The 23,723-nt window shown below is 40.0% G+C and overlaps 1 protein-coding gene and 2 long non-coding RNA genes across 3 annotated transcripts in view; 1 reads left to right on the forward strand and 2 right to left on the reverse strand.

Annotated features, from left to right (window-relative positions):
- LOC123618410 (uncharacterized) overlaps window positions 1-3,956 on the reverse strand; it is an 82,572-nt gene extending 78,616 nt beyond the window's left edge. Inside the window, exon 1 of the long non-coding RNA XR_006726835.2 lies at window positions 3,823-3,956. This is a non-coding gene — a long non-coding RNA (uncharacterized LOC123618410). The remainder of the gene's footprint in view (window positions 1-3,822) is intronic.
- Window positions 2,123-3,219, reverse strand: LOC123618411 (uncharacterized). The gene is made up of 2 exons (XR_006726836.2): window positions 2,611-3,219; window positions 2,123-2,279 (listed from the first exon to the last, which is right to left on the reverse strand). It is a non-coding gene; the product is annotated as an uncharacterized LOC123618411 (long non-coding RNA).
- An 85-nt stretch (window positions 3,957-4,041) lies between the features above and the next one.
- Window positions 4,042-22,798, forward strand: SMARCE1 (SWI/SNF related BAF chromatin remodeling complex subunit E1). The gene is made up of 11 exons (XM_010960441.3): window positions 4,042-4,183; window positions 6,165-6,216; window positions 6,392-6,435; window positions 9,444-9,548; window positions 14,574-14,654; window positions 15,472-15,603; window positions 15,868-16,039; window positions 18,933-19,105; window positions 19,629-19,730; window positions 20,377-20,587; window positions 22,525-22,798. Exons 2-11 carry the CDS (start codon window positions 6,210-6,212, stop codon window positions 22,731-22,733), a joined length of 1,236 nt encoding a protein of 411 aa, XP_010958743.1. The 5' UTR covers window positions 4,042-4,183; window positions 6,165-6,209; the 3' UTR covers window positions 22,734-22,798.
- Window positions 22,799-23,723: the final 925 nt, after the last annotated feature.

Consider the following 23,723-nt stretch of genomic DNA (forward strand, 5'->3'; position numbering starts at 1 on the left):
TGTCACTACTGACCCCTGAAACCAGGAAGGACTCATTTAAATTCCCTAGGCCTCAATTTTTCACACCTGAAAATGAAGGGAAAGGTGGTGCTTGATCATAATTCCTACTCTGCCTACCTCACAAAGCTGTCTGAAATAATTACACTCTTGAAAAGATCTGGCAAAGCACTACTCAAATACACAGTACTATTTGGATGAAAATTGTCACCAGGAGAGAAGAATTTGGGAGGATAATTATGTTGACAACGACTAAGTAGTAGTTCAAAACACAAGTAAAGAAAAAATTTTTAATTCTTCAGTTACTGCTAAAAGAGTCATTCTTTCTCAGTGAGTTATCCAATTTGAACGGTTCTTCCATAATAGTTTAAAGTACAAAATGTTCTCTAATGTGAAAAAAAAATGGAAAGTTTCAAATGGAATGCTATTATGGCACATGGGCCAAAAATAAACTTTAGCTAAATACTATGCATACACACATGACTCAAATTATCGGCACATGAAATCAAAGGAAAGTTTGTGCACAGGGTAGAATTTGGTTCTATGCTTATAAGTTGTGGCCAGTACATACGCACAGATCGCCAATGTTCAAGGGCATGTTACAAATATTTTGAAATAAGGTGTAAGTGTAAATCAGTACAAGCCTTTTCCAGTTTCCCTTAACCACTGAGACCCTAGACCAGTGGTTTGTAAAAGCCCACGGAGCAGGGATTTTAGGTTTTTCAGGGCCATACAGTCCCTGGAACTATTCAACTCTGCCTTTGTAGCTGAAAACAGCTGTTACATAAATAATACATAAATAAATGGGCATGGCTGTGTCCTAATAAAACCACAAAAACAGGAGGCAGCCCAGATCTGGCCTGCACCTGTAGTCTGCCAACACCTGCCCTTGACCCTCAAATAAGGTCTGTGAATGATGGACCATACCTCAGATTCCCCGGGACCATCCTGTTTTCAAACACTTTCATCCTTTTCCACACTATGTGTCAAAGCTCATGTCTCAAATCCCCAGGTATTTTGAAGGCACTGCTGAAGGCTGTAAAAGCAAACCTACTTGGTCAAATTCTACAAAACATCATGAATCACTCAATCCTGGCAATCTGCTGGGGTTCGATATTTCACAACAATTTCTAGAGATAGCAACTGAATAGCCATCACTTGTGCTTTCACAAGCATGGCTAAGAAAACTAGCTTATTTCACCATTTTTCCTATGGCCAGACTTTTATAAACTATTTGGCTCGGACAGAGTTCTGTCCTTCCCTTCCCTATTTTAAGAAAAAAAAAAAAGGCCATTTAAAAAAGTTTCATTAGACCAAACTACAGACAAATTGCACAGCTCAGCAGTTGGTTCAAAATCTTTTTTGGCCACAAACCTCTTTGAAAACCTGTTAAACTCCAAACCCTCTATCTGAGGGGGTGGGGGAAGCACGTAAAAATTACATACAATTATAAAGGGCTATAAAGAAATAAACCTCCTAGAGCCAATTCACAGACTACTAAGTGCCCAAGAGCTATGGGTTTGCCCTTGTTCTCTCCCATTTTCTCCCTCCTCTGCTTCCTTCCCAGTCATGGTTCTCTTTCTACCCTTAACTGTCTCCCTCCCAGAAACTGAAGAAACCTGGACTTCAATCCTAGGTCTACTAGTCACCTGCCTGTTTTGGTTTCCCTGCCTTGCAGGAAAGAAGAACTCAAGGAATCGTACTTCCTAGTGTCAGAGAGGAAAGCAGGCCAAGTTCCCAGATCTTGCTGCCAGAAAGAAAACTAAACTACTCGGTTCTAAGATGAGTTCTGGGGTTTACCACTAGGTACCTGTGAGGGCTCTCAACAACTTTACAGTTACATACAGTTTAAACAGTCATATTAATGATGCATCTCATATTTCCCAGGAATAATCACCATTCCAAAAGTCTATCCTGTGGTCCTCATCAATAACCCTGTATGTGCAAGATTATATGTCCCAATGTTTGCTTGGGGGAAGAAACAACTCAGTGTAAGTGGAGTCCATCCTGCTATATTTCACTCTTAATTTCTAGGTTTTAATTTCTAGGGCTTTCTCTATTATATTTTGCCTTTATTTTTCCTTTACTTTTGCAAATCCTCGGAGTAGAGAAAGAACCAAAAGGATGAAAACAAGACAGTCACTTATTTATTCACTCCACAAATATTCAGCACCTGAGAGTGCACTGTTCCAGATGTTCAAAGACCCCCTCTCAAGGAGCTTTCATTCTGATGAGAAGAAAAAACCAACTCCATAACAGATATAGTATGCCTGTGAGAAGTGCTGCAGGAAAAAACAGAACAGACCATGAATAGCGGGGAGGCGGAAGAATGAGCTGTAATTTTAAGTAGGTCAGGAAAGGCCTACTGGGAAGGTGACTTTTGAGTAAAGGCATGGGAATGAAAAAGTGTCACTGCTCCACTGAAATCCCCTTCTTTCCTTTTCCACCATTGTTTGTGCCACCCCTTTCCCACTATGGCGTACTTTGTTCCTAACACCCAGCGCCTGCAGGTTTTCTTCAGACGACTGCCTAGAGATGGAACAACAGAGCTTCTGCCCCAGCGCAGCCCAATCCAATCCCCACCGTAAAAGCCCGAGGAGAGTACTGCCATACCTGCTGAGGCCTTCGTGTACCTTACATTAATCTATGTCTCTGATGCTCTTATGTTTAAAAAAAAAAGGAAAAGCAATTTCATGTGCATTAGCTCAAGCACCATTCAGGCTTTAATGACCTCTTTTTTTTAATCTTTCCCTTCCAAACGCTCTTCGATTTCACTAATCTCTATTCATGAGTTTAAAAATACTGGAGGTGGAAGGACTGGACAGATGGTCACTTGTCCCTGGCTTCGCAGACTTCTAGAGAATGCGTGGCTAAAGGCAGCTGAAGAAATCAGTCACTCTAGACGTCAATACTGTTTTCAAGTAATTTCAGATCCTTCTCCCTCCACAGTAACCCACAACATCGGCCAGGTGTTTGTATATCCAAGGAGAGACTACTAACTAGTAAATCAAAGTACTCATTATTTAGTGGAAAGAGCCCTGGACTAGACCAGAGGCTGCCTCAATACACATTTACTGCGCATCTAATAATGTGTCAAGCCCTTACTGGGCACTGGCGAGACGAAGATGACCAATGCAGATGGCTGAACCTTCCGACACCACGTATCAAGTGAAGACGATAATAAAGTTATCAAACAACTTTGGGAAGGGCTGGACGGGGGGAGGAGTTCCAGAAGGGCATCACAAACAATTTGAGCTGGAGCCGGAAGGACAGATGAGTCTCAGCTGAAAAGTGAAGAGCAGTCCTTCCCGGCGAAAGGAGCAGAATGAGCGAGGGCGCGCGCTGGGACTGAGACCCCGGCCCCTCGCTTCTAAGACACACAACCTGGGGCGAGGGGATTAACATCTCCGGGCCTTGGCTCAGAAACCTGCAGCAATGACACGAGACTCGCGCTTGGGAAAACTGAAAAAGTCCGTGTTGCTTTCGCCAGGGCTCCTGCCGGGCCGTTAGGGCAGGAAGTCGGGTGAGGCGCGCCTAGGGACCGAAACTCGGAGAACCGGGAGCTGGCCGCCGCCATCCTCTGCTGAAGCATACGCTCCAGCTGCCAGAGAAAAGAGGAAAGAAAGAGACCGGAAGGGAACAAGCGAAAAAAAAAAAAAAAAACTCGCGGGGGCGTGTGCGGCCCGAGCCTGGCTCGGGTGGCGCGCGTCCAGCGTGGCCACAGTGGTTCCGGGGCTCGCGGCCGGGCGCGCTTCCCGCCGCCTTCCGGCCCCGCGCGGGGAAGCCGAGGCCGCACTCCCACCTCCCCTCGGCGCAGCTTCGCACCTCCCGCCGCGTCACCCGTCGCCGCTCCTGCTCATCACGGCCGCGGGGTCCGGGGCCTACCCCTCGGTCGGGCCACCTCCGCCCTCTCCGCTGTGACGAATCGGCACCCGGCTGGCAAAATACCCAAATTCGGGGAGTTTGGAGAGACGTATGGGGTCTGAAAAAAAATCCTTGCCCGTAATCGGCACTACCGCGTCCTCACTAGAAGGTTTATCTTTCTAAAGAGAGTCGGGTGGGGCCTGGAAAGGAATTAAGAAGAGTGTGGAAAGTGCGAGTGCGGAAGCTCCGGACGCGAGGGGCGGGGCGTGCGCGGGACAAAGGGAAGCGAGGCCGGAGCTGCGGGCGCTTTTTCTGCCCGCGGGTGAGTGTTTCCGACTGGGCCCGACTGGGTCGGGAGGGTAGCGACGCGTGGCGTCCCGGCTTGGACGGACCCCGAGTTCCCCGGGGTTGCTGTGGTTCGGGCTCGGCCGCCGGGCCAGAGCCGGGGGCCGGTTGCGGCCTCTCTGAGGCCTAGCGGAGCGAGGGTGGGGAGGGAGTCCCATCTGGGGCTTCTCCTTGGCAGCCAGAGGTGCCCCGTCCACTAACCCCGCGAGATTGCTCAGAGCACTTCTGCATACCCCTCTTTAGTAGAGTTACTGGTAAAGTGCATCCTTCTCAGCAAACCTAAAGGAAACGACCTCCGAGGAAGCCCCGGGGTACAAGCCAAGCCCCTGGTCCTCCCCCCCCCACCCCCGGAAGGTGGTTTCCCCGTGGTTCAGGCAGCGACTCACGGTGTGGCTTAGGGTGCAGAGCGAAAGCTCGGAACAGTTTGGCCTGGGTTTGAAACCCCACTCTGGCACTTCCTGGCTGTGTGTCTTTAGACAAGTTACTTAAACTCGCCGAGACTCCCTTTTTTACTCTGTAAAATGGAAATCGCAGTACATTTCTTGTTGGTAGCTGTGACTATTAAACCAGATGGTATAAGTAATAAGTCCGTCCCGTATAATGTGTTCAACAAATACTTCTCCACGATTCGATGCCAGGCACCGGGGATGGATCCGGTGGTGGACAGATGTTAACAAGCTCACTCTTACTCTTAGAATTTATAGTATAGCAAAGGAGATCAGTAATTTTAAAGTATTAACAATAAAGTGTGATGTACCAGGGAACTTGTAAATGTTATTGTCAGGGCTCCCCACAGCAAGGCCTACTGAATGTTGACAGCCTACCTGAATGTGAGAAGGCAGGAAATCTGCACCAGATTCAGCTAGTTTTGTGCCTGTTCCTTAAGGAGAGAGGGGGAGACCCAGGTTGGGCCATTGAAAAAAATAAACTGTTTGCATAACAGGCTTCTTATTCCTAATGCTCCAGAAATTCCTTTAAAATGCAGAATTGAAGCAAAAAAAAATCATATTTGTTTCTCATAATATTGGATGAAAGTGCTCCAGTAATCATAGAAGTTACTTCCTTTTTTCTAAAAATCAATGTTTTTCTCTTTGTACGCACTGTGTGTGATGTATATTGATCTAGGGAACAAGCTCACGTGTCTGGTCGAGTCGTGAGCTAGTAATACTAAGACAGAATGTATTAAGAATTGAGCTAGGTACTGGGACTGCAGTAATGACTTAGATGGTCCCTGTTCCCAAGCAGCTCTCAATCTACTCATATTAACAGGTATAATACGATGCTATGTAAATTGGATGGGAGTATAGATGAGGAAGCAATTAATTCTGCACGGCTAATTTGTCAAGAACGCTCCACGGAGATGTGTTTTGGAATGGGCTGAGAAGAGTTAATAAGAGTTTCAGGTAGACTCTCAAAATTGTTTCCCAGCAGTCATAAAGAGAATGTAAAGGTCATTATCACACCAGTTATCTTTTGCACTGCCTCCTGGAATAAAATGCTGCTCCATTTTCATAGAAGTTGTTATCCTAAAAGGAAGGTAGCGATGTGGCTAATCAGGGAGCTGTCAGTATCTGGTAGGCCTTGTTGCGGTAGGCCCTGATAACATATCACATTCTATTGTCATGTTTTTATCAATCTGATTAAATGGCATCAGCAAAATGTTTGCCATACAAGAGGTGGCTCAGTATCATAAAAACAAAACAAAGAATAAAACCTTGCAAGTACAAGTCTAATATTACTTTAATATCCCCAGCAATTTGTTTCAGTTGTTTTATTTTGATCAACCAAATGACCTAAAGAACTAGTAAACTTTTTAAAAGGCTTGATTACTAGAACATAATGTAATTTTACTAAGAAATACCAAGTAAACCACCCTATTCTTTAGGAGAACATTCTTTTATGCTTGCTGAGTTTTGATTATCTTTTTTTTTCTTTTTTTTTTCTTTTTTTTATTTTAGTGTCTCAGATTCATTCTTAAGGAACTGAGAACTTAATCTTCCAAAATGTCAAGTAAGTTTCATTTTTTATATTTATCAATCTATATTAATAAGAGACTAATGCCCTAGCAAGTGGGGATTCCAAAATACTCTCATTTTTTTTCTTCAAAACAGGACCATTGGTAGTTTTGTTGCATAGTATTATATCTCAGTTGTTTACAAGAAGTTATTTATTTTCTTTCAAACAGAAAGACCATCTTATGCCCCACCTCCCACCCCAGCTCCTGCAACAGTAAGTTTTAATTTTCTTGTTAATGTAATAGCCAAGTCTGGCCTTGATACAAAAACCCAGATGTCTTCCAGTGACAGTCACTCAGTCATCACAGCAACAGGATGAAAAATTCAGCTAAAAAACAGCGCTTCCTGCTAAATAAAATAACTCTGCATCTTACCTTGAACCAACCCCAACATTTAAAGCAACATACTCCTGAAATGCCAACCTCTTATGCTCAGTTCTTTTTTTTAATTGGGAATAAGTGACAAGTTTAACATTTCTTTCTTGTTAATCTCTATTGAGAGTCTGGAAAGTTAATAAGGAACAAATGCTGGTTCTGGCATTTATTATTATTAAACCTAACCTTCAACTGGTTACATTTTTCTCTCCTTGTCTATATATAATTTTCATGTTAAATCAAACCTTAAAGCTTCCAGTTCTATAGTAACACTTATTGTAAATCTTTATTTTTCAAGCTGTTCAAGTGAGGATTTCATTATCTGTGGGTCAGATCCTGCTATTGAATTTTACTGCATAAATAATATTTTATTGGTTTCAAAATAACAATAATAATAATGTTTTATTTGTTTCAGAAGTTTTAAGTTTCAAAGTGTCTAAATAATAGTTGTGAACTAGTTTTTCACCTAGCAAGCTCTGGCCCAGCTTGGTCAGCATGTAAAATAATTATCTAATCCACAAACAGATTTAACAGTAACTGTTCAGGCCTTGCTGAAATGGATTCCTTGTTTTTTTATTTAAAAACAGAAAACAAAACACTGTTAACATTGACCATATCCTACAAAAGAAGTTCTTTAACTAAAGCTTTTAGCCCTCCTACCATACCCCCTACCCCTAAACTTCTGGCTAGCTTACTAATTAGGGTCCTTGTGTAATTTTGTTTTTTCTACTAGATAACAACTTTTATTTACTAACCCTCAGATGTATGTTTTAGTTATGTGTATCAGCAATTTGATTAAACTTAATAAGATGCTTTTAAAAAGAGATACTGTATCACATGTTCTCAGCTCAATTTGTATAACATACAGTCTTTATAAAGTTACTTCCAGTAGATCTTAAAGTCCTGTGTTTGGTTTGTTTTCTTTCTTAAATCAAAGAACATTTCTTATGACCATCTCCTTGGCACTCTGCTGGTGGCTATACAGGTGGAGTTGAACAGTTGAGATTTCTGACCTCAAAGAGCTAACTATGTACTTCATTTTTGGAAATGGTATAATTGTAACCTTTTAGTTTCAATTTTTTTTCCTAAGCTCCCTTCCTTAATTTTCTTACATTATTGCCTCATAATGTTGAACAGTGATTCTCATTGTTTATGCAACCTTTGAAGATGTCACTTTGTTGCAAATGCTACCTCTGACAGTGTATAAGATCTTGAAGACAAACTTGATTTTTTCGAGATAATAAAAATAGCTCAAAAACCAACCCTATGGCTTCTTAAATGTAGAAAGGGATATTTTTACCTTTGTTTAGTCATACTTCTGTACCATGATAATTTCACATTTACACATAAAATACAGAAGACTAGGGGTTAGGACATCCAGCAGAATGGATATTAAATGAGTTATCCTCCTTCCTTTTTTTTTTTTTTTTCCATTACTTCTACCACCACCACCACCACCACCACCTCCACCATCACCACCACCTCCACCCACCACCACCCAAATGTACCACTCCAAGTAACATACACTTCTTTTGTGCCTTTGATACCTCATCTGTGTTTTGCCTACTTAAATATGCTTGATTTGCGTCTTCTATAACTACATAGACTAGAAACTGATCAGTGTTCTCTTCTAAAGAATATCAAATGTATTATCTGCTTGAATGTCTTTCGGACACTAAGGATATGTGCAATGGCATGTTTTAGAAAGTTGTGTTTATAACAACTATAGCTTAGTTGGGATGCATTATACTGTTCAGCACTGATATGGTTAATTGCATGTTAAAGTGAAATTACTGTCACTTGTTTTGACTGAGTTTTATTAGGTAAAATACCCTTCTTTGGGTCTCTCTTTGCTACATCCTTTTTATGCATTATACCTTGATTCTCATGAACATTGGATGTCATTTTATTAACCACGAAGGGCACTGCTATGTAAGAGCCCATTTGTGATCACATCAACACACAGTTTACAAAAGCTAACAATTCTGTTGCTGCAATAAGCAGTTGTGGTTTGAAAGAGCTAGAGCTGTTAGGAAACTAGATGAGAAAGGAAAGTTCAAGTCTATCTACCAGAAAAGTAGTTCACATTAAAACTAAATGCAGGAATTGTCCATGATTGACCTTTGGAAGATGGATCAAAGAAGAGATGGAAGAGAAGGCCTATAACAAAATGACTGGGTTCAAAAGATCAGACAGTACCCCCAAAATGAAGTCCATGCATTTCTTACAAGTCTTTGTTTTGAAATCATGTATGTGACATCCATTGAATCTCACATATGTTCCTTTCTATTGACAACTTCTGGCTTCCTGATTTGAACCTCTTCTTACTTCTTGCACTATATAAAATGACTTAAAGCTGTCTTTGAAAGCGACCCATTTCTTGGTTTTGTTTTTGGTAGATAAACACATTGGCGGCATTCATATAACTGTCAAACAAATCATGTTTTGTTTTGCATGTAAAGTGTTTTCAGACTTGTAGTTTATCACATTTCAAGCTTTCTTATCTCAGACATTAATCACCAAGTTGTATCATACTATTGACCATAGAGGAATCCTGAATGTTTGAGACACTTCAGTGCATTGCTTATTCCGAAAGACAAGCACACACATTCACACTCACACAAACATCACTGGCCCCTGCAAAGAGACAGAAAGGAAGAAAAGAAAAAAAAAAAACCACTTGCAGACTGGTTTTTCAATGAAAAAAAAAAGAACAATTACAACACATCATTGCTTGTTTAAATTCAGGTTGCTTTTGCATGCCATATGCAGATCATTTTTCATTTCTGTGTTTTCCTCGTTTGAGCTCATTTCTCATTCGTGTTTTTGTCTCATTTGTTTCCATCAGCAAATGCCCAGCACACCAGGGTTTGTGGGATACAATCCATACAGTCATCTCGCCTACAACAACTACAGGCTGGGAGGGAACCCGGGCACCAACAGCCGGGTCACGGTAGGAGAATCAACTATTACAGCATCCGGCAAACAACTGGAATTGACCAGAAATGCCTTCAGAGTTAGGGCCTTTTGAATCATCAGCACAGCCACTGGAAAAAAAAAATTTTTTTTTACCTGGCTATTAGACTATTTTAAATATTCATTGTACAATCTTACATGAAAAACAACAACAAAAAAGAATAGTGAGATCTGGATATGTATATAGAAGAAAAGAAAAATTGATTCTGTTTGGTGGTTGGTAGAGATACAGCCTTGGGCACCTAACGTTTATACGATATGTAGACAAACCTTGAATTTCCTGTGGTTAAGATGCCCTTTTTTGATGAAGAGCATCTTTCATTTAAAGTAACTGGCATTGGGCTCAAACCTAGTTTCTTAATAAAGGCTGGGTTTGTAGACCTGGCTTTTTTTTGACTCCCCTACCGGTTTGAATTGCTGCACATAATTATTTGTCTTTTGGATTTAACAGTTGACCTTCTGAGATTCATTTCTTTCCAGTTTAAAAAAAAAATTTTTTTAATGTCACTTCAAAGAATTGCAGAACAAAAATGGGATGGAATTAATTTGAATTACCAGACTATAAATATCTACAGCTGGAAATGCATTTATAATCCATAAAGGATGAAGGTAAAGGATGTAATTTCTGAAACTTAGGCTGTTTCATTTAAATGATCAGCCTAAAATACCAAAATTGGATGATGTACTCCAGACTTTATTTTACAATCATCTTAAATTCCATTTAAGGAAGTTTGGGACAAATAACTGTAAAAATGACTTACCAAAAATAAATAATAAATCCAAAAGTCAAATACCTACATACATTGGAGTATGGTATTGGTGAGAATTTATACAACCCAGAATGGCTGTAAAGTTATTAATACAAGGTTTTGTTTGCTGTATTCATAAATAATTCAATTAGTGTGACTTCAAAAAAGCCCTCTCACCCTGTAGTCAAGCTAGTGCAGAAAGCTTGTAACTATCAAACTGTATGTCTATCTTGGTAAGCATATTGCTTAGCTGGATAGGTTTTGTTTGTCCAAATTTTTCATTGTTTCTGCATAATTTGTACTTCATAAGCATATCAAGTTTTATGTGCCATGCGTATTTCATGGTATCTGAAAAGAATTCTGATTAGGTGTGTGTATGTATGCATTGTGAGATGCATACAGTTTTTATGTGCACTGGTACTTGTTTTTCCCTGGCCTGAATGTGTTGTTTCACAAGTGTGACGGGTGGCAAAGTTACCAAATGATAACATTTAATTTAAACAAGAAGGAGAATCAATTTTGGATCATTCGTGTTAATACAGAAAATTATTCAATGGCAGTAAACAAAAGAATGATTACATTTTAATAGCTCTATACAGTCAGCTCTTGATTATCTATGTTAATGGAAAAGAAATGGTGGTAACTAATATTAGAATCATTTGTTTCAGTTTATGTAAGTGTTTTGTTCTTCATTTGGGTATATCTTTGGGACTCCTTTGTTAATACAGTGAGATCATTCGGTGGAGACTTAACTGGGAAAAGGAAAGTTTAGTTACTGTCTTGGGGCCTGAGCCAGTTACGTTTCTCCATATTCCTTCTTGGGGTGTTAGAAGCCAGCATTGGGGTTGGCACTAGCTTCGGGGTAATTTAGTATGGGAAGGTTGTCAGGCATGGAAAAGTTGGTGTCCTGGTTCTTTATGGTTGTTTTCTTTGTAGTGTTGTCCTCTCAGCACCAGACTGAAGTGTAATCAAAGTGCTCTGTAGGCTTAAGTTGAGGGACCTAGAAAATGTGGAGGCTTGTAGCTTGTGTTAATCCCAGCCTCTTCAACTTTTAGTGACGTCTCAGGTCATTGAATCATCCTCTAGGAAAATTAATTGTATCTGAAGTTTTGCACTACTTTTATATATGTGTGTGTGTATGTTAACGTAAGCTCGGTTAGGACTCAGTAGGTCTGATTTTGACCTTTGTAAAATGTTTTAAGATGACCCCAATTCTGTGGGGTGGGGGGTTGTTGAGAGGTTGTTGGTTTTGGTTTTTTGGCTCCTCTTTGGTATTATTGTTTGCAAATCACCTTCAGTCATTGGTTTGAAGAAATGATTCAGTGACACCGTATGAAGTAGCTTCCTGTAGAGTCTCCCAGAACGCCTGGCTTTCCTGATGACTCCGGTGCACTGGATTAGTTTTCAGACAGTCTAACACTTTACATAGCAAGTTGAAACTTTTTGGGGTGCTTATGGTAGGAGCTATGAGATGGAATGCGCTTCTAGTCAGTTTCTCAGCAGATGGTAATTGACATTCTCTTAAGCACAGGTGTGAAAACAGTTTGAGACAAAATGTTAAAACAGCTTGTTTCTGCACTTTAATGGAGGTTCCATCCCAAAAGGAAAAGTAAGATCCTGCCAGAGAAACAGCTGAAAATTGAAAAGAAACAACAACAAAAACTCTTGAGTAGCCAAAATTTCAGAAAATCATGGGCTTTATTCATGGAAGATTCCCCAGAATCTTACTCTTCTTGTAAGCACAGTTTTAACCTGCATAGTTACTGGTTTTCCCCCAACTCATTGCCAGTTGGAAGCAGAAAATTGGAAAGAGGTACAATTGCTGCTCGAGGTAGGTTTCCTAATAGCAGCAAGGAAAGAAACAGCTAAAACGGAAACATGGTGTCCAAAAGCATGACCGCCGGGCCACTTAATAAAGGGACCAACAGTTTTCCACCCCTCAACCCAGAGGATTATAACACAGCAGTGGTTCTAAGTGTGTGCAGTGCAAACTGCTTTTTGTTGTTGTTGTTAAAGCGTAGGGAGATGTTTGAGACGTTGTAGAAAGATGTCTGTTTGAGATGGTTAATAAATTAGGGATGTTTAATCATATAAACCGTTAATATCCTAAAAACCAGCTAGAATTTAACTTTGTTCTTACTGTTTTGGATTTGGTTTGGTTTGCACTTGTAAATTAACTAGTCAATGTAATGAAAATATGGCCTCTGCGTGTAGATGATTTGGGTACCTTCCTTTGGGAGAAAAGAACAGAAATAAGCAAATTCATTGTTACAAAATGCAGTTCTTTGAAAAATATCAAAGATCAAATATTACTATAATATGTTTTCAAACTGTTTTAATTCAACATATTAAAGCATAGACATTTTAGAATTCTCTACCTCTCTTTTAAAAAAAATTGTTAACAGTGGTATCCCTTTTGGTTACTGGCATAATTCCAACTTTATTTGTAACTCACTTCATGGAATTCTGGTGGTTTGTGTTGGATATAAGTTGGAAATACTTTCTAATAACTTTATGGATGAAGAATCAGACTTTTCTGTTTCTTGTTCTGAATCCGTTAAGACATAAGGTTAGCTTGCAGAAATCCTCTTCCACCTCCCCTCGAAGAACTGAGACAGATCTCCTCTTTCTGGCTCTTCCTACCGCCACTGTTGAGTTTCCATCCTCCACGGCTCACCTCACCCCATTGCCCACTGCTGGCTGAAAACAGGATCTGTCTACATAGGCATCAGCATGGGGTGTGGTAAGAATATATGGGAGGAGTAGACAGAGGAATTACTGCTTCAAAGGTGAAATATTTTCACATAAGAAAGAACAGTTATTGACAAATACATAGAGGTAGAGGAAGACCCCCCTTATAGGAAGAGGCAGCACTGTTGTTTGAAAGCAGTGAAATGGACACAGACATGCTATTCCCTGAGTCCTTGGATGGAAAATGAGGTTACGGTTAGGGTCTCAGCCCAGAATGGAGGAGCTTCCCTCCGGTTTTATCACAACAGCAACATAAGGGCAAGGGAACAGAGTTAGTTTTCTTATAAGGGTTTGCTGATTCCTGTCTTTGAATAATTAGAGTGAAGCCAGCACTTCTTCCCCCAGCCTGGCAAGGAGAATCAGTTATCAGGAGTCTCCCAGAAATCTGGGGAAAGCAAATACGATTCAGCCGTGATGTGGTTCCAGGTCCTTGATCACAAGCAGCCATGTGTGTAGAGGTGAGATGAAGTTCAGGAGTAGGCACTCCTGGTGGGGGAGATGTTTGGGGTGCTCACTAAAGCTGTCTGGTGGCTCGAGTTAACCCATAGAAAGAACCAGCTTCTCATCTTTCTCTTCCTTTCTTTTTTTTTCTTTCTCTAGCCCACTTTTTTCTTTACCTTTTTAAAAACTGCTTTTCAGTCTCCTCCTTTTTTCTGTTTTCCTTTTCCTTTCCCTCTATGTCTTCCCCCACAAAACCAGCATTTTTTAAATTAAATGGAGTTCCTTGACATAAGGCCTCAAAAATAACTTCATCAGGCCCTGTTTCTGTCACTTCTCTGTTTCTGGTAAATGTGTTTGCTCCTACAGTGATTCAGATTAAGGGCGAAAAACAACAGGACTTCAAATCACACTTCCTGAACTCCTTTATTTAAAAAAAACCACTAGCTATGGGCACAGAACTCTAACAAAAATAAAATCTCTAGTCAGAATAAAGGTGATAAGAAGGTTTTTCATTTTTGAACCTAGGAAGTAGGTCTTATGGTGGTGGTTGTTGTTTATGTAGGGGTGTGTTCCTGAAACTGTACAGATAGTAAACAGTTTCCTGTAGGCAGTGTGAGGTATGGTAAGTGCTGAAGGGGTCCAGCTTCTGGTGAGATAATCAAGTGTTGACTGTATGTGTAACGGTAAATTAAGCTAAATAAAAGGATGCCAGGTAGTGTCCTAAATGTGGGACATCTGATATATAACCATATATTTCTGATGTATGGATTACTATGTAATACGTTATTTGTTCTTACAGCCAGGTTGTCAAAGCAGTGGCAATAAACTGCTAAGTAACATATTAAAAAATTATGTACTTGAAGTCATTTTCTTTATTTCCTTTTGATGTGAACATTTCTGAATTTGCAGTGATAGCTATTTTCAGTGGAGAAAATATAAGAATCTTGTATCCATGGACGAGTAGAAGAAAGGCGCATTAGAATTTTTTTAAGGGACTCTCTTTTCAGTTTGCTGGTGAATTTCTTGCAACTGAGTAATGAATCTATTTAACTCTTTTGTAGGCGTCCTCTGGTATTACGATTCCAAAACCCCCAAAGCCACCAGATAAGCCGCTGATGCCCTACATGAGGTACAGCAGAAAGGTAGGTGCCCAGGAGCCAGGAAGGAGTGAGGACTGCCGTCTTTGCTCTTTGCTCTACATCACATTTCACAGTGGCGTAGCCAGCCTTTTTGTGCATAGTCAGAGGAACAGATAAAGAATTACAGTTTTTAAAAAAATTAGTTCTGATTTCAGAATTCCAGAACTAAAATGCAATAAGAACAAGACTAAATAGTTAAAATACTTAAGACCTTAAGTTATGTAGCCAATATTATGTAGTCTTTTGGAGAATATTTAATAACATGAGGAAAATGTTAAGTGAAAAAAAGGGATGCAAGACTACGTGTATTAGTATCTTGTTTTTATTAAAATAATAGCAACTGCATGTTAGTTTGAAGGGGGAAAAAACCTAGAAGACAGTGGTTACTTGGTGATGAACATACATTACTCTTAAAGTAACTAGTACAGCTGATAATATTTATTAAAGACAAGAGCATTTAGCTATTTTCACCACTATTTAGGAATTTAAAGTTTTTTTATCTTAATCATGTATGTATTTGACAATACGGTGTATTACATGATGCAAAGTGACCACATTCCTTCAAAATTCTCATGAATGTTTAGAAAAACATAGACTGTTATTGAGTGACTGCAGTGATTGGAGATTTCTGAGATCTGCCTTAAAGTAACCCAGTGGAGAACTTGGGATAATTGTAGCAGCAGGCTGCTGAGAACATAGGGAGTTGGTACTATTCCCTCTGCCTTTGCTGATAATGAAGGATTTCTATATTAAAAAGTTGTTATTAAAGGTCTGTATTTTTAGGCATCAGTCCTGAAATTTCAACTGTTTCCTTTTTAAGGTCTGGGACCAAGTAAAGGCTTCCAACCCTGACCTAAAGTTGTGGGAGATTGGCAAGATTATTGGTGGCATGTGGCGAGATCTCACTGATGAAGAAAAACAGGAATATTTAAACGAATACGAAGCAGAAAAGGTAGAATGGGGACTGTAGTGGGATGGGTGCAATGTAAAATCCATCCACATTTGCTTATTATGTATAAAAGAAACATAAGATCTAATCAGACAGCTGAGGCTTCGTCTGCCTGGGTGAGGTCACTTAATTCCTCTAGCCTTCAAGTTCCTTGTCTGTAAAAAGGAGATAATTATGATACCTTTTGATACTCAAATGAGATAATAAAAGTGTTCATTGTAATCTGCAAAACGTTAACTCTAAAACTGAAAAATACTTGAATTTCAGATAGAGTACAATGAATCTATGAAGGCCTATCATAATTCCCCCGCATACCTTGCTTACATAAATGCAAAAAGCCGTGCAGAAGCTGCTTTAGAGGAAGAAAGTCGACAGAGACAGTCTCGCATGGAGAAAGGAGAACCTTACATGAGCATTCAGCCTGCTGAAGATCCAGATGGTAAAAACAAAAAGTGGGGTTTTGTTTATGCTTTCTCTGAGAATTAAAATATGAGGAATCTCTTTAAGTCTTACTTCCTATTCTAAATGGAAAACAAAATGTCATTTCAGTATTTTGAATAGTTGTTTTGATTAAGATTTGTATGTGAGTTTCCCACAAGGAAAAGAAGTACCCTTTTTAGTGCAGAAAATAGCAAAAACTATGTATTGTTTATTAGAATCTTTGTACTCAGAACACATGAAAGTTTTTTAGTGACAGAATATTGCCTCAGCTGCTATTAAAAAGCTAAATGCCTTCAAGTTATATTCTGCTCTCTTATTGGATCCCTAAATTGGCTGAATCAAAGTCTCCTATGGGAGAAAGTTAATGAGTGGGAAAGAGGCATTATGAACTTTCTATTCCAGTTAATTCAGAAAGCCAACTGGAACTTAGAAATACAGCTCATGATAACACTTACGAGGCTGCGCACATACACATTATAGCCACACGCACATCCAGCAGAGCTTCCTAATGGGCATTCCATGAAGAGTTTCCAGGTGTGGTTTTGCACCTCTGGTTCACTGCAGCCAAGTAGGGCCTGAAGTTGTAGGGAGCTTCAGAGCTAGGTACCTCTAGCTGTCAGTACACTCATCCACATAGCAAGCATGCTATAATATTTTCTCTGTGTGCTGCTGTGATGTGGAAGAGGTTGGAAGGTCTAGCTACAAGAAAGAAAAACATCAAAATAATTTAAGATCTCATTTTAAAGTAGTAGTAACAAAGAAAGCTGAAAGAACTTTAAAGAGGATACCTTTAAGAAGCAATAATAACACCTAAAGACATGAATAAACTGATATACTTAAAAGGAGAGAAAAACAAAAATGATTTTTTAAAAGAGTAGACTGAGATATTGATAAATATTCTCATAAATTCAAAATAAATATAGGGAGCAGAAACAGTACAGCATGTTAAGCAGGATCAGCAGTGCTAAAGACACAGTAGCATATGCAGGCTTTTAATTGCTCAGATTGGACAGCTAAGGCAAGACATACAGAGCTAAAAAACAGAAGAAGATCCAGTCTACAGGTATTGGAAGGATGGGGGTCAGTAATAAGTCAAAACAGAAGCTAGAAACATAGACACCGTAACGTAGACAGGAGTGACAGTTCTCACCGGGTGAGAGGTGACAGCATGAACACTGGGAAGGACTGAAGACACCCACTCAGGAACAGTCTTCAGAAGAGAATCCTTTTCTCTGTTTCTCAAGCTTCTGCCCACTGTGTTTTTCAAGTTTGAGATAGGATCTTATAGCTGCCAGTAAGAAAGGACAGGTCATAATTTAAGGTGCCAGGATAAGAATGACTTCAAACCTTGGACTTCATCCCTCAGAACTGAATAGAATGAGGAAGACGTGGGAGGTGGAGATGTACATAAAACCAAGAGAAGGGCAGCGTGTCTGTGAGGTCAGCGGCTGCTGATTTCTTTAACAGAGAAGACTGTTGAACGACCTACAGGACATACGCAGTTATCTACATGAGACAGTGAAAGCTTTATTCTTCAGAGAGAATACTCATGAAGTTAAGTAAACACGTGGTGAGTTAGGAAATGTAAGCCACCCTCAAAAAAATTATAGACAACAAAGGTGCAAAGAAAGACAGGCCCAAGTTGCTAAGATTTTATTTCCCCTACCAGTGGTCAACATTGGGGACATGTAAATGAAAGAAAAAAACAACAAAGAATATAACCTAGATGGAGGTCGCACAGATGTACCACAGCTAATCTTAAGTATAAACATGAAAGACTTCCTTAAAGAGAAAAAAGCTCACAGTCTTTTCAATGGTATCTTTTATTCCAGTATTTCTAATTTCAGAAGTATATATCCTAAAGAAATTACTTGAGAGGAAACAAAAAGTAATTTGTACAACAGCTCACAGTGGTGTGGAACTACTTCAGTACCAAATAATGAGGTACTGAACTGTGACACCGCAGCACAATTTGGGCCTTTGTAGTAGAGTTTCCTAAGGTGTGGTCCCTCCCCTCTGATGGGACACTAAGGTTATTAGGTGGTTCAGGGAGGAACTTCTGTTTTTATATGTATTGCTTAAGAGGAAGCTCTTTTTTTTTTTTTAAGTGAGTCAATTTAAATAAAAATATTAAGTCAATAATAGTACAGGTTGTTAGCAAATGTCAAAAACTGGTGGTGATAGAGCAAAGGTTGAGATTAAGGAAAGCTTGTGATCGCTATTAAATACACGCTTATACATCAGAGCCATAGTACATGTATGCGAACTTGAGTGGATGAAAACAACATGTAATACCTTCATGCGCTGATGACTAATGTATATATGTGTTCATAAAAATGAGAAGTGAAATTTAGAATTAAACATTTTTAAGGCCTTAGTGGTTTTTTAATCTCATAAAATGTATATGCCCATCTGGGAAACTGAATATTGTAGAGAGAATGTCTTCTCTGCAGTGGACATTTTCACTACTTTAACATTAAAGTGCTACAATGACAAAGACCACTGCCCAGTTCCTGTGTATCATCCACTGTAAAAGCCTTAAGTTACCGCCCAGAGAGTGAAACATTTGGCAGAATCTCCATCTTGCTCTCACATGTGGCCTTCACAGTGACTCCTAGCCCAGAGACACATGGTTATATCTCACTCGTGTTTCAGCCAGATCTTGTCAGATACACATCATCACTTAAAGAATTTGTGAGAAAAACAAATACCCTGTCCAGTGAGCACGTATCCTCCATAGGGTTTTTATCAAATGATGGCCCCGGTGCTTCCCTGATGCCCATCAAACCAGTGAGGGCCGTGGCTCCTCAGTAATTAAGTGTTGACATTGTTACACTCCCCTGATTGTGGTTATTGGTGGCCTGATTTCCAGATCATCATCTTTATTCCAGATTATGATGATGGCTTTTCAATGAAGCATACAGCCACCGCCCGTTTCCAGAGAAACCACCGCCTCATCAGTGAAATCCTTAGTGAGAGTGTGGTGCCAGACGTCCGGTCAGTCGTCACAACAGCTAGAATGCAGGTCCTCAAACGACAGGTCCAGTCCTTAATGGTTCATCAGGTAAAGTCCCAAAACATTTGTTCTAATAAAATGGGCCCATGCACAGGAGCCAGGTGACCTGATTCTATACCATGCTTCAGTGTACCTGCTAAATATTTATGTTCAGTCTGACCTGTTCCTGTTTCAGGGAAGAGGCTTGACAGAGTAGACCTTTCCCAGAGGTTTAATAAGTTTCTCATTAAAACTGTTACCTAGAGCCTTTTGATGGAAAGTAGATCTGTTAAGAATTTTGAGACATCTGTCAGCCATTACTGCTATATTAAATATGTGTTCCTGAAGAAACTGCTGAGTCCTGAAACTGTTCTTCAACGTATACTTACTAATCAGTCATTCTTCTATGCTGCATTTTACATTTTTTAAAATCTTAGCTAGACACATTATGTAATAAATAAAAATTCAAAACATTTGACAAACTGAGACTGTGTGGAGCACTAAAAAGTGAGACATTTTCGGTGTTTGAATTTGACATTTACTGTAGAGAAAACAATTCAGTAGTTAAACATCCTGATCACATGTTTTACAGAGAAAACTAGAAGCTGAACTTCTTCAAATAGAGGAACGACACCAGGAAAAGAAGAGGAAATTCCTGGAAAGTACAGATTCATTTAACAACGAACTTAAAAGGGTATCAATTTAATGTGTTAGCTGTACTTTTATCACTGTGTCTGTTACCTTTTCTTCTCGTTCTTTTTTCCAAAATAGTGTTTTTGTGGAATGTTGTTCACTTTGAAACAGGGTTAACTTGGCTATAACCGGTAAGAGCTCTGCTTTATAAAACAATTTACATTTTCTGGCAGAAATACAATAGATTAGAAATATGTAGTATACACATATGTACTAGGCCTTAGATTCTAGAACCCTCTGATGTTTTCATTTAAACTCTCAGGCAGTCATGAATTATTTTCACTTTATTGCAATTTACTCATCAGATGTCTTCATTAGTTGTAGTTCACAGTTGGCACTTTATATTAAAACAAGTAAGCCCAGTGTTCGGCAGCCTGAAACATGAAACGGAGGCTCTGTACGCGATGCAGTACTTTGAGCTCTACCTCACCAGCTGCTCTGTGATACCCTGTGGCTGCTAGAGCAAGGTTTCCTGTAGACACAGGTGTTTCAGAGAAGACCTAGAACCACATTTTTTTCTGCCATATATATGTCTTTAGTTCGTAGCCAAGAAAACTCACTTTAGAAATAACTTCTCTTGATTCAGAGATTGTAAGAAAAGCACACTCCTAAGAGAATTTTTCTGGTTTTTGTTTCCCGACTACTAGCTGTGTGGTCTGAAAGTAGAAGTGGATATGGAAAAAATCGCAGCTGAAATTGCTCAGGCCGAGGAGCAGGCTCGCAAAAGACAGGAGGAAAGGGAGAGGGAGGCAGCAGAGCAAGCTGAACGCAGCCAGAGCGGCATTGTCCCCGCGGACGAGCAGGCGGCCAGTAAGCCGGAAGAGAAGAAGGAGGACGAGAGCATTCCCATGGAGACAGGTAACCTGCCAGCCGACAGTGGTCGCGAATGTCCAGGGTTTTACAGCTGTCTTTAATTTGGCTTTTCCTTCCTCAGTGCTTTTCCGAAGTCACTCTGTTAGTCTTGCCTCTTGAGTTATTCTCCATGTGAGCTACCCATTTCTTTCCAGATCTTAATCTCTTACAGTGGATTCACTGAAAATACTGCTATTGGTACAAAACAGCAGTGGTGTGTTGTCTTTAGTCTTGCTGTTTGAGGTCTTGGTTATTTGTCCAGATTGAGTCATGTCATTCTCTGGCTGGGAATGTAAAGTGTAATGGTTTCATGGTTAAGGATGCTGGCCCAGGAGCCAGACAGACCCGGGTCTCACACTGCTTTGCCACTTGCTAGCACTATGACTTTGGGTAAGTTATTTAATCTCAGTTCCTCATTTCTAAGTGTTCTAGCACCTGCCTCCAAGAGTGAGTTCCAAAGGATAAATTTTTAAGAATGCCCATAAAGCCGTTATTATTGGATTTGACATGGTATTGGCACTCAGTATTTTAACCTTTACTGCTAAAATCATTTAAACAAGATCATTCAAGATCAGTCGTCTGTGGTGTCCTAGAACAGGGTTGGGCAAATAAAACCTGCAGGCCAAATCCTGCCTGCCACCTGATTTAGTAAATAAAGTTGAACAGTTGCAACAGAAACGGCCTGACCCACAAAACCTCCAAGACTTACACTCTAGCCTTCACAGGAAGTGTTGGTTGACCCCATCCTAGAAAAATCCTACTTCTGGGTCTAATGATTTTTCCTGATTAAAAGCATTCCTCAAAGCAAAAGATAACATGTAACGCTTATATGAAGTACTGATTAAGTCGATTATTGCATGAAATTTTGGGTTCACCCTACCTCCTGGCACTGTTTTGACCCTGCACCGGGCACTGTGTAATAAACAGGACTGAGCTGAAAGTACGGGAAACACAACCAAAGGTTCCTGGGGCCATCATTGCAAGAAATGGGAGGGACCATAGTCATACTTGGTGCTCAACTGACAGCTTCCCATTTGACACCTAGAAAGCATGAAATGGAATATAATGTTTTTTACCAGATATTTCTACAAAATTTAATTCAGCAGATTAACATTACAGATAGTCAGATTTTAAGTTTCATTATCTGAGCCTTTTTCTGTTTTGCGTGAACTTGTTTTTTATCTGAACAGATTTGGAGCATGAACACATTTTGTGGTCAGAGCAAGAGCTTGAGAATTAGAGTATGGCTCTTTGCTCATCCTGCAACTAGAACACTCAGTTCTCTGCCTCCGTTTTGTCACCTGTGGAAGTAGAGCGTGCCTGCAGGTCTTTACTGAAGTTTTATTCTTTTAGCTTAAGGAAAAAACAACTGAAGAAAATTGTTTAAGACTATTAGAGTGAAAACCTCATGCTCTTAATTTCTCACGGAAAACAGCCCAGCATGACTTTTAACAGGGCACCTTAAACATCAGCCTAATGTCATTTCCACACCTGCTTCCTCCTTCGTTAAATCCAGAGCACCTCACAACAGCATCATCCAGGAGAAACAAAATATGTCACTGTGTAATTATAAATTTCCTCCTGATGACATCTTTTATAAGTAAAGCAAAACAACTGAAATTGATTTTAATGTCTTCAAGATTTGATGTGTATTTTTATTATAGCACATCTAAATTTGGAAGCTATAATTTTCCATAGAAATGTTTGATCAGTATTTAGATTTCATAAATTTACTGTTAAAAAGTAGATTTTTTTCTTTTTTCCCCAAATCCCAAATTGTTTGAAACATGCTCAGAGGTCCTCGGTCACACTAGCTCCTTTCAGGTGCCTAATAGCCAGATGTGGTGAGTGGCCACCTCACCAGACAGCACAGCTCTAGACTGAGCATAAGTGAAAGAGTACGTTTTTCCCTGGAACTCACAGTGACAAATGTGTGATTACAGAGGAGACACACCTGGAGGAAACGACGGAAAGCCAGCAGAACGGTGAAGAGGGCACGTCTACTCCTGAGGACAAGGAGAGCGGGCAGGAGGGGGTGGACAGTATGGCGGAGGAAGGGACCAGTGACAGCAACACTGGCTCAGAGAGCAACAGCGCGACAGTGGAGGAGCCCCCGACGGACCCCGCGCCAGAAGACGAGAAGAAGGAATAGATGTTGCCTTGTTTTATGTGTTCTAAATACTTTTTTAAAATGAAAAAATGTTTTTTGAGTTTTAATGGCGTTATGTGGTTTGTGTATTAATATTTTTCTTGTCCATATCACACCACCAAAGGCTTTTGGACCATTTAGCATCATGAGCCCAATGGCACAGTCACCTTTCTTAAGCGGTTGTGAAGATGGTTCCTTTCTTTGGATCTTGTTTCTAACCGTCAACTGCTGAAAGCCGCACAGTTTAAATTAATTGAGAAGATGCCCACCTCTTTTAGAGAATTATCCTTTGATGCTGCAGAATCTGCTCTTTCAAATGCCTTCCTACAGCTCACTCGGGTGCTTACCAAAGCCATAGCTTTAAACCTTCCCAGTCCCCATCAGCACTCCCTGAAGGGCCCCCTCCCTGTTCACTTCCACGAAGAGTAGCTTCTTGAAAACATAATCGTGTGTGAGTATCTTGTTCACTTAACCCTTTTTATTTTCATTCAGTGTCAGATACCAAGAGTTGTGTTAAAGTGCTGAGAGTGTACCTTCAACTACACTTGGATTGTATTGATCCAGAAATAGTCTCTGTGGTTGGAGTAGGTACTGGCTTATGAAATAGTCCTCATAGTGAGCACGGCACACAAACGCTTATCTGTACTGCCTTTTGTTATAATTAATACTGGATATGTTCTGGTGAATTCATCCTTACTGTACAGGGAGGGGGGAAATTACTTGTTTTATCAAGTTTTCCAAAGACAAAATATATCACAAAGCTTAAGGAATTGAATATTCTTGCAATGGAGTATATAACTTCACCATGATTAGCCCATTCTAGAAGAGCAGCTGGGAATTAAGTTCATCCACTGGACGTTGTTTTACAGTAATCAAGACATTTAAAACCTCAAGGCTCAGGATCCCAGATCAGAGCCTACCTTTTTGATAAACTCTTAGTAAAAGTCTTAGAGACTAGAAGCAAGATAGTTTGTCACACGTATGTGTTCCAAA

Source organism: Camelus bactrianus, chromosome 16 (genome assembly GCF_048773025.1).
Source record: "Camelus bactrianus isolate YW-2024 breed Bactrian camel chromosome 16, ASM4877302v1, whole genome shotgun sequence".
Lineage (NCBI taxonomy): Eukaryota > Metazoa > Chordata > Mammalia > Artiodactyla > Camelidae > Camelus > Camelus bactrianus.

Coding starts and splice junctions, on each gene's coding strand:
- SMARCE1 (XM_010960441.3), top strand. Junction 6,436..9,443: donor CCACCCCAGCTCCTGCAACA/GTAAGTTTTAAT, acceptor TGTTTCCATCAG/CAAATGCCCAGCACACCAGG. Junction 19,731..20,376: donor TTAACAACGAACTTAAAAGG/GTATCAATTTAA, acceptor CCCGACTACTAG/CTGTGTGGTCTGAAAGTAGA.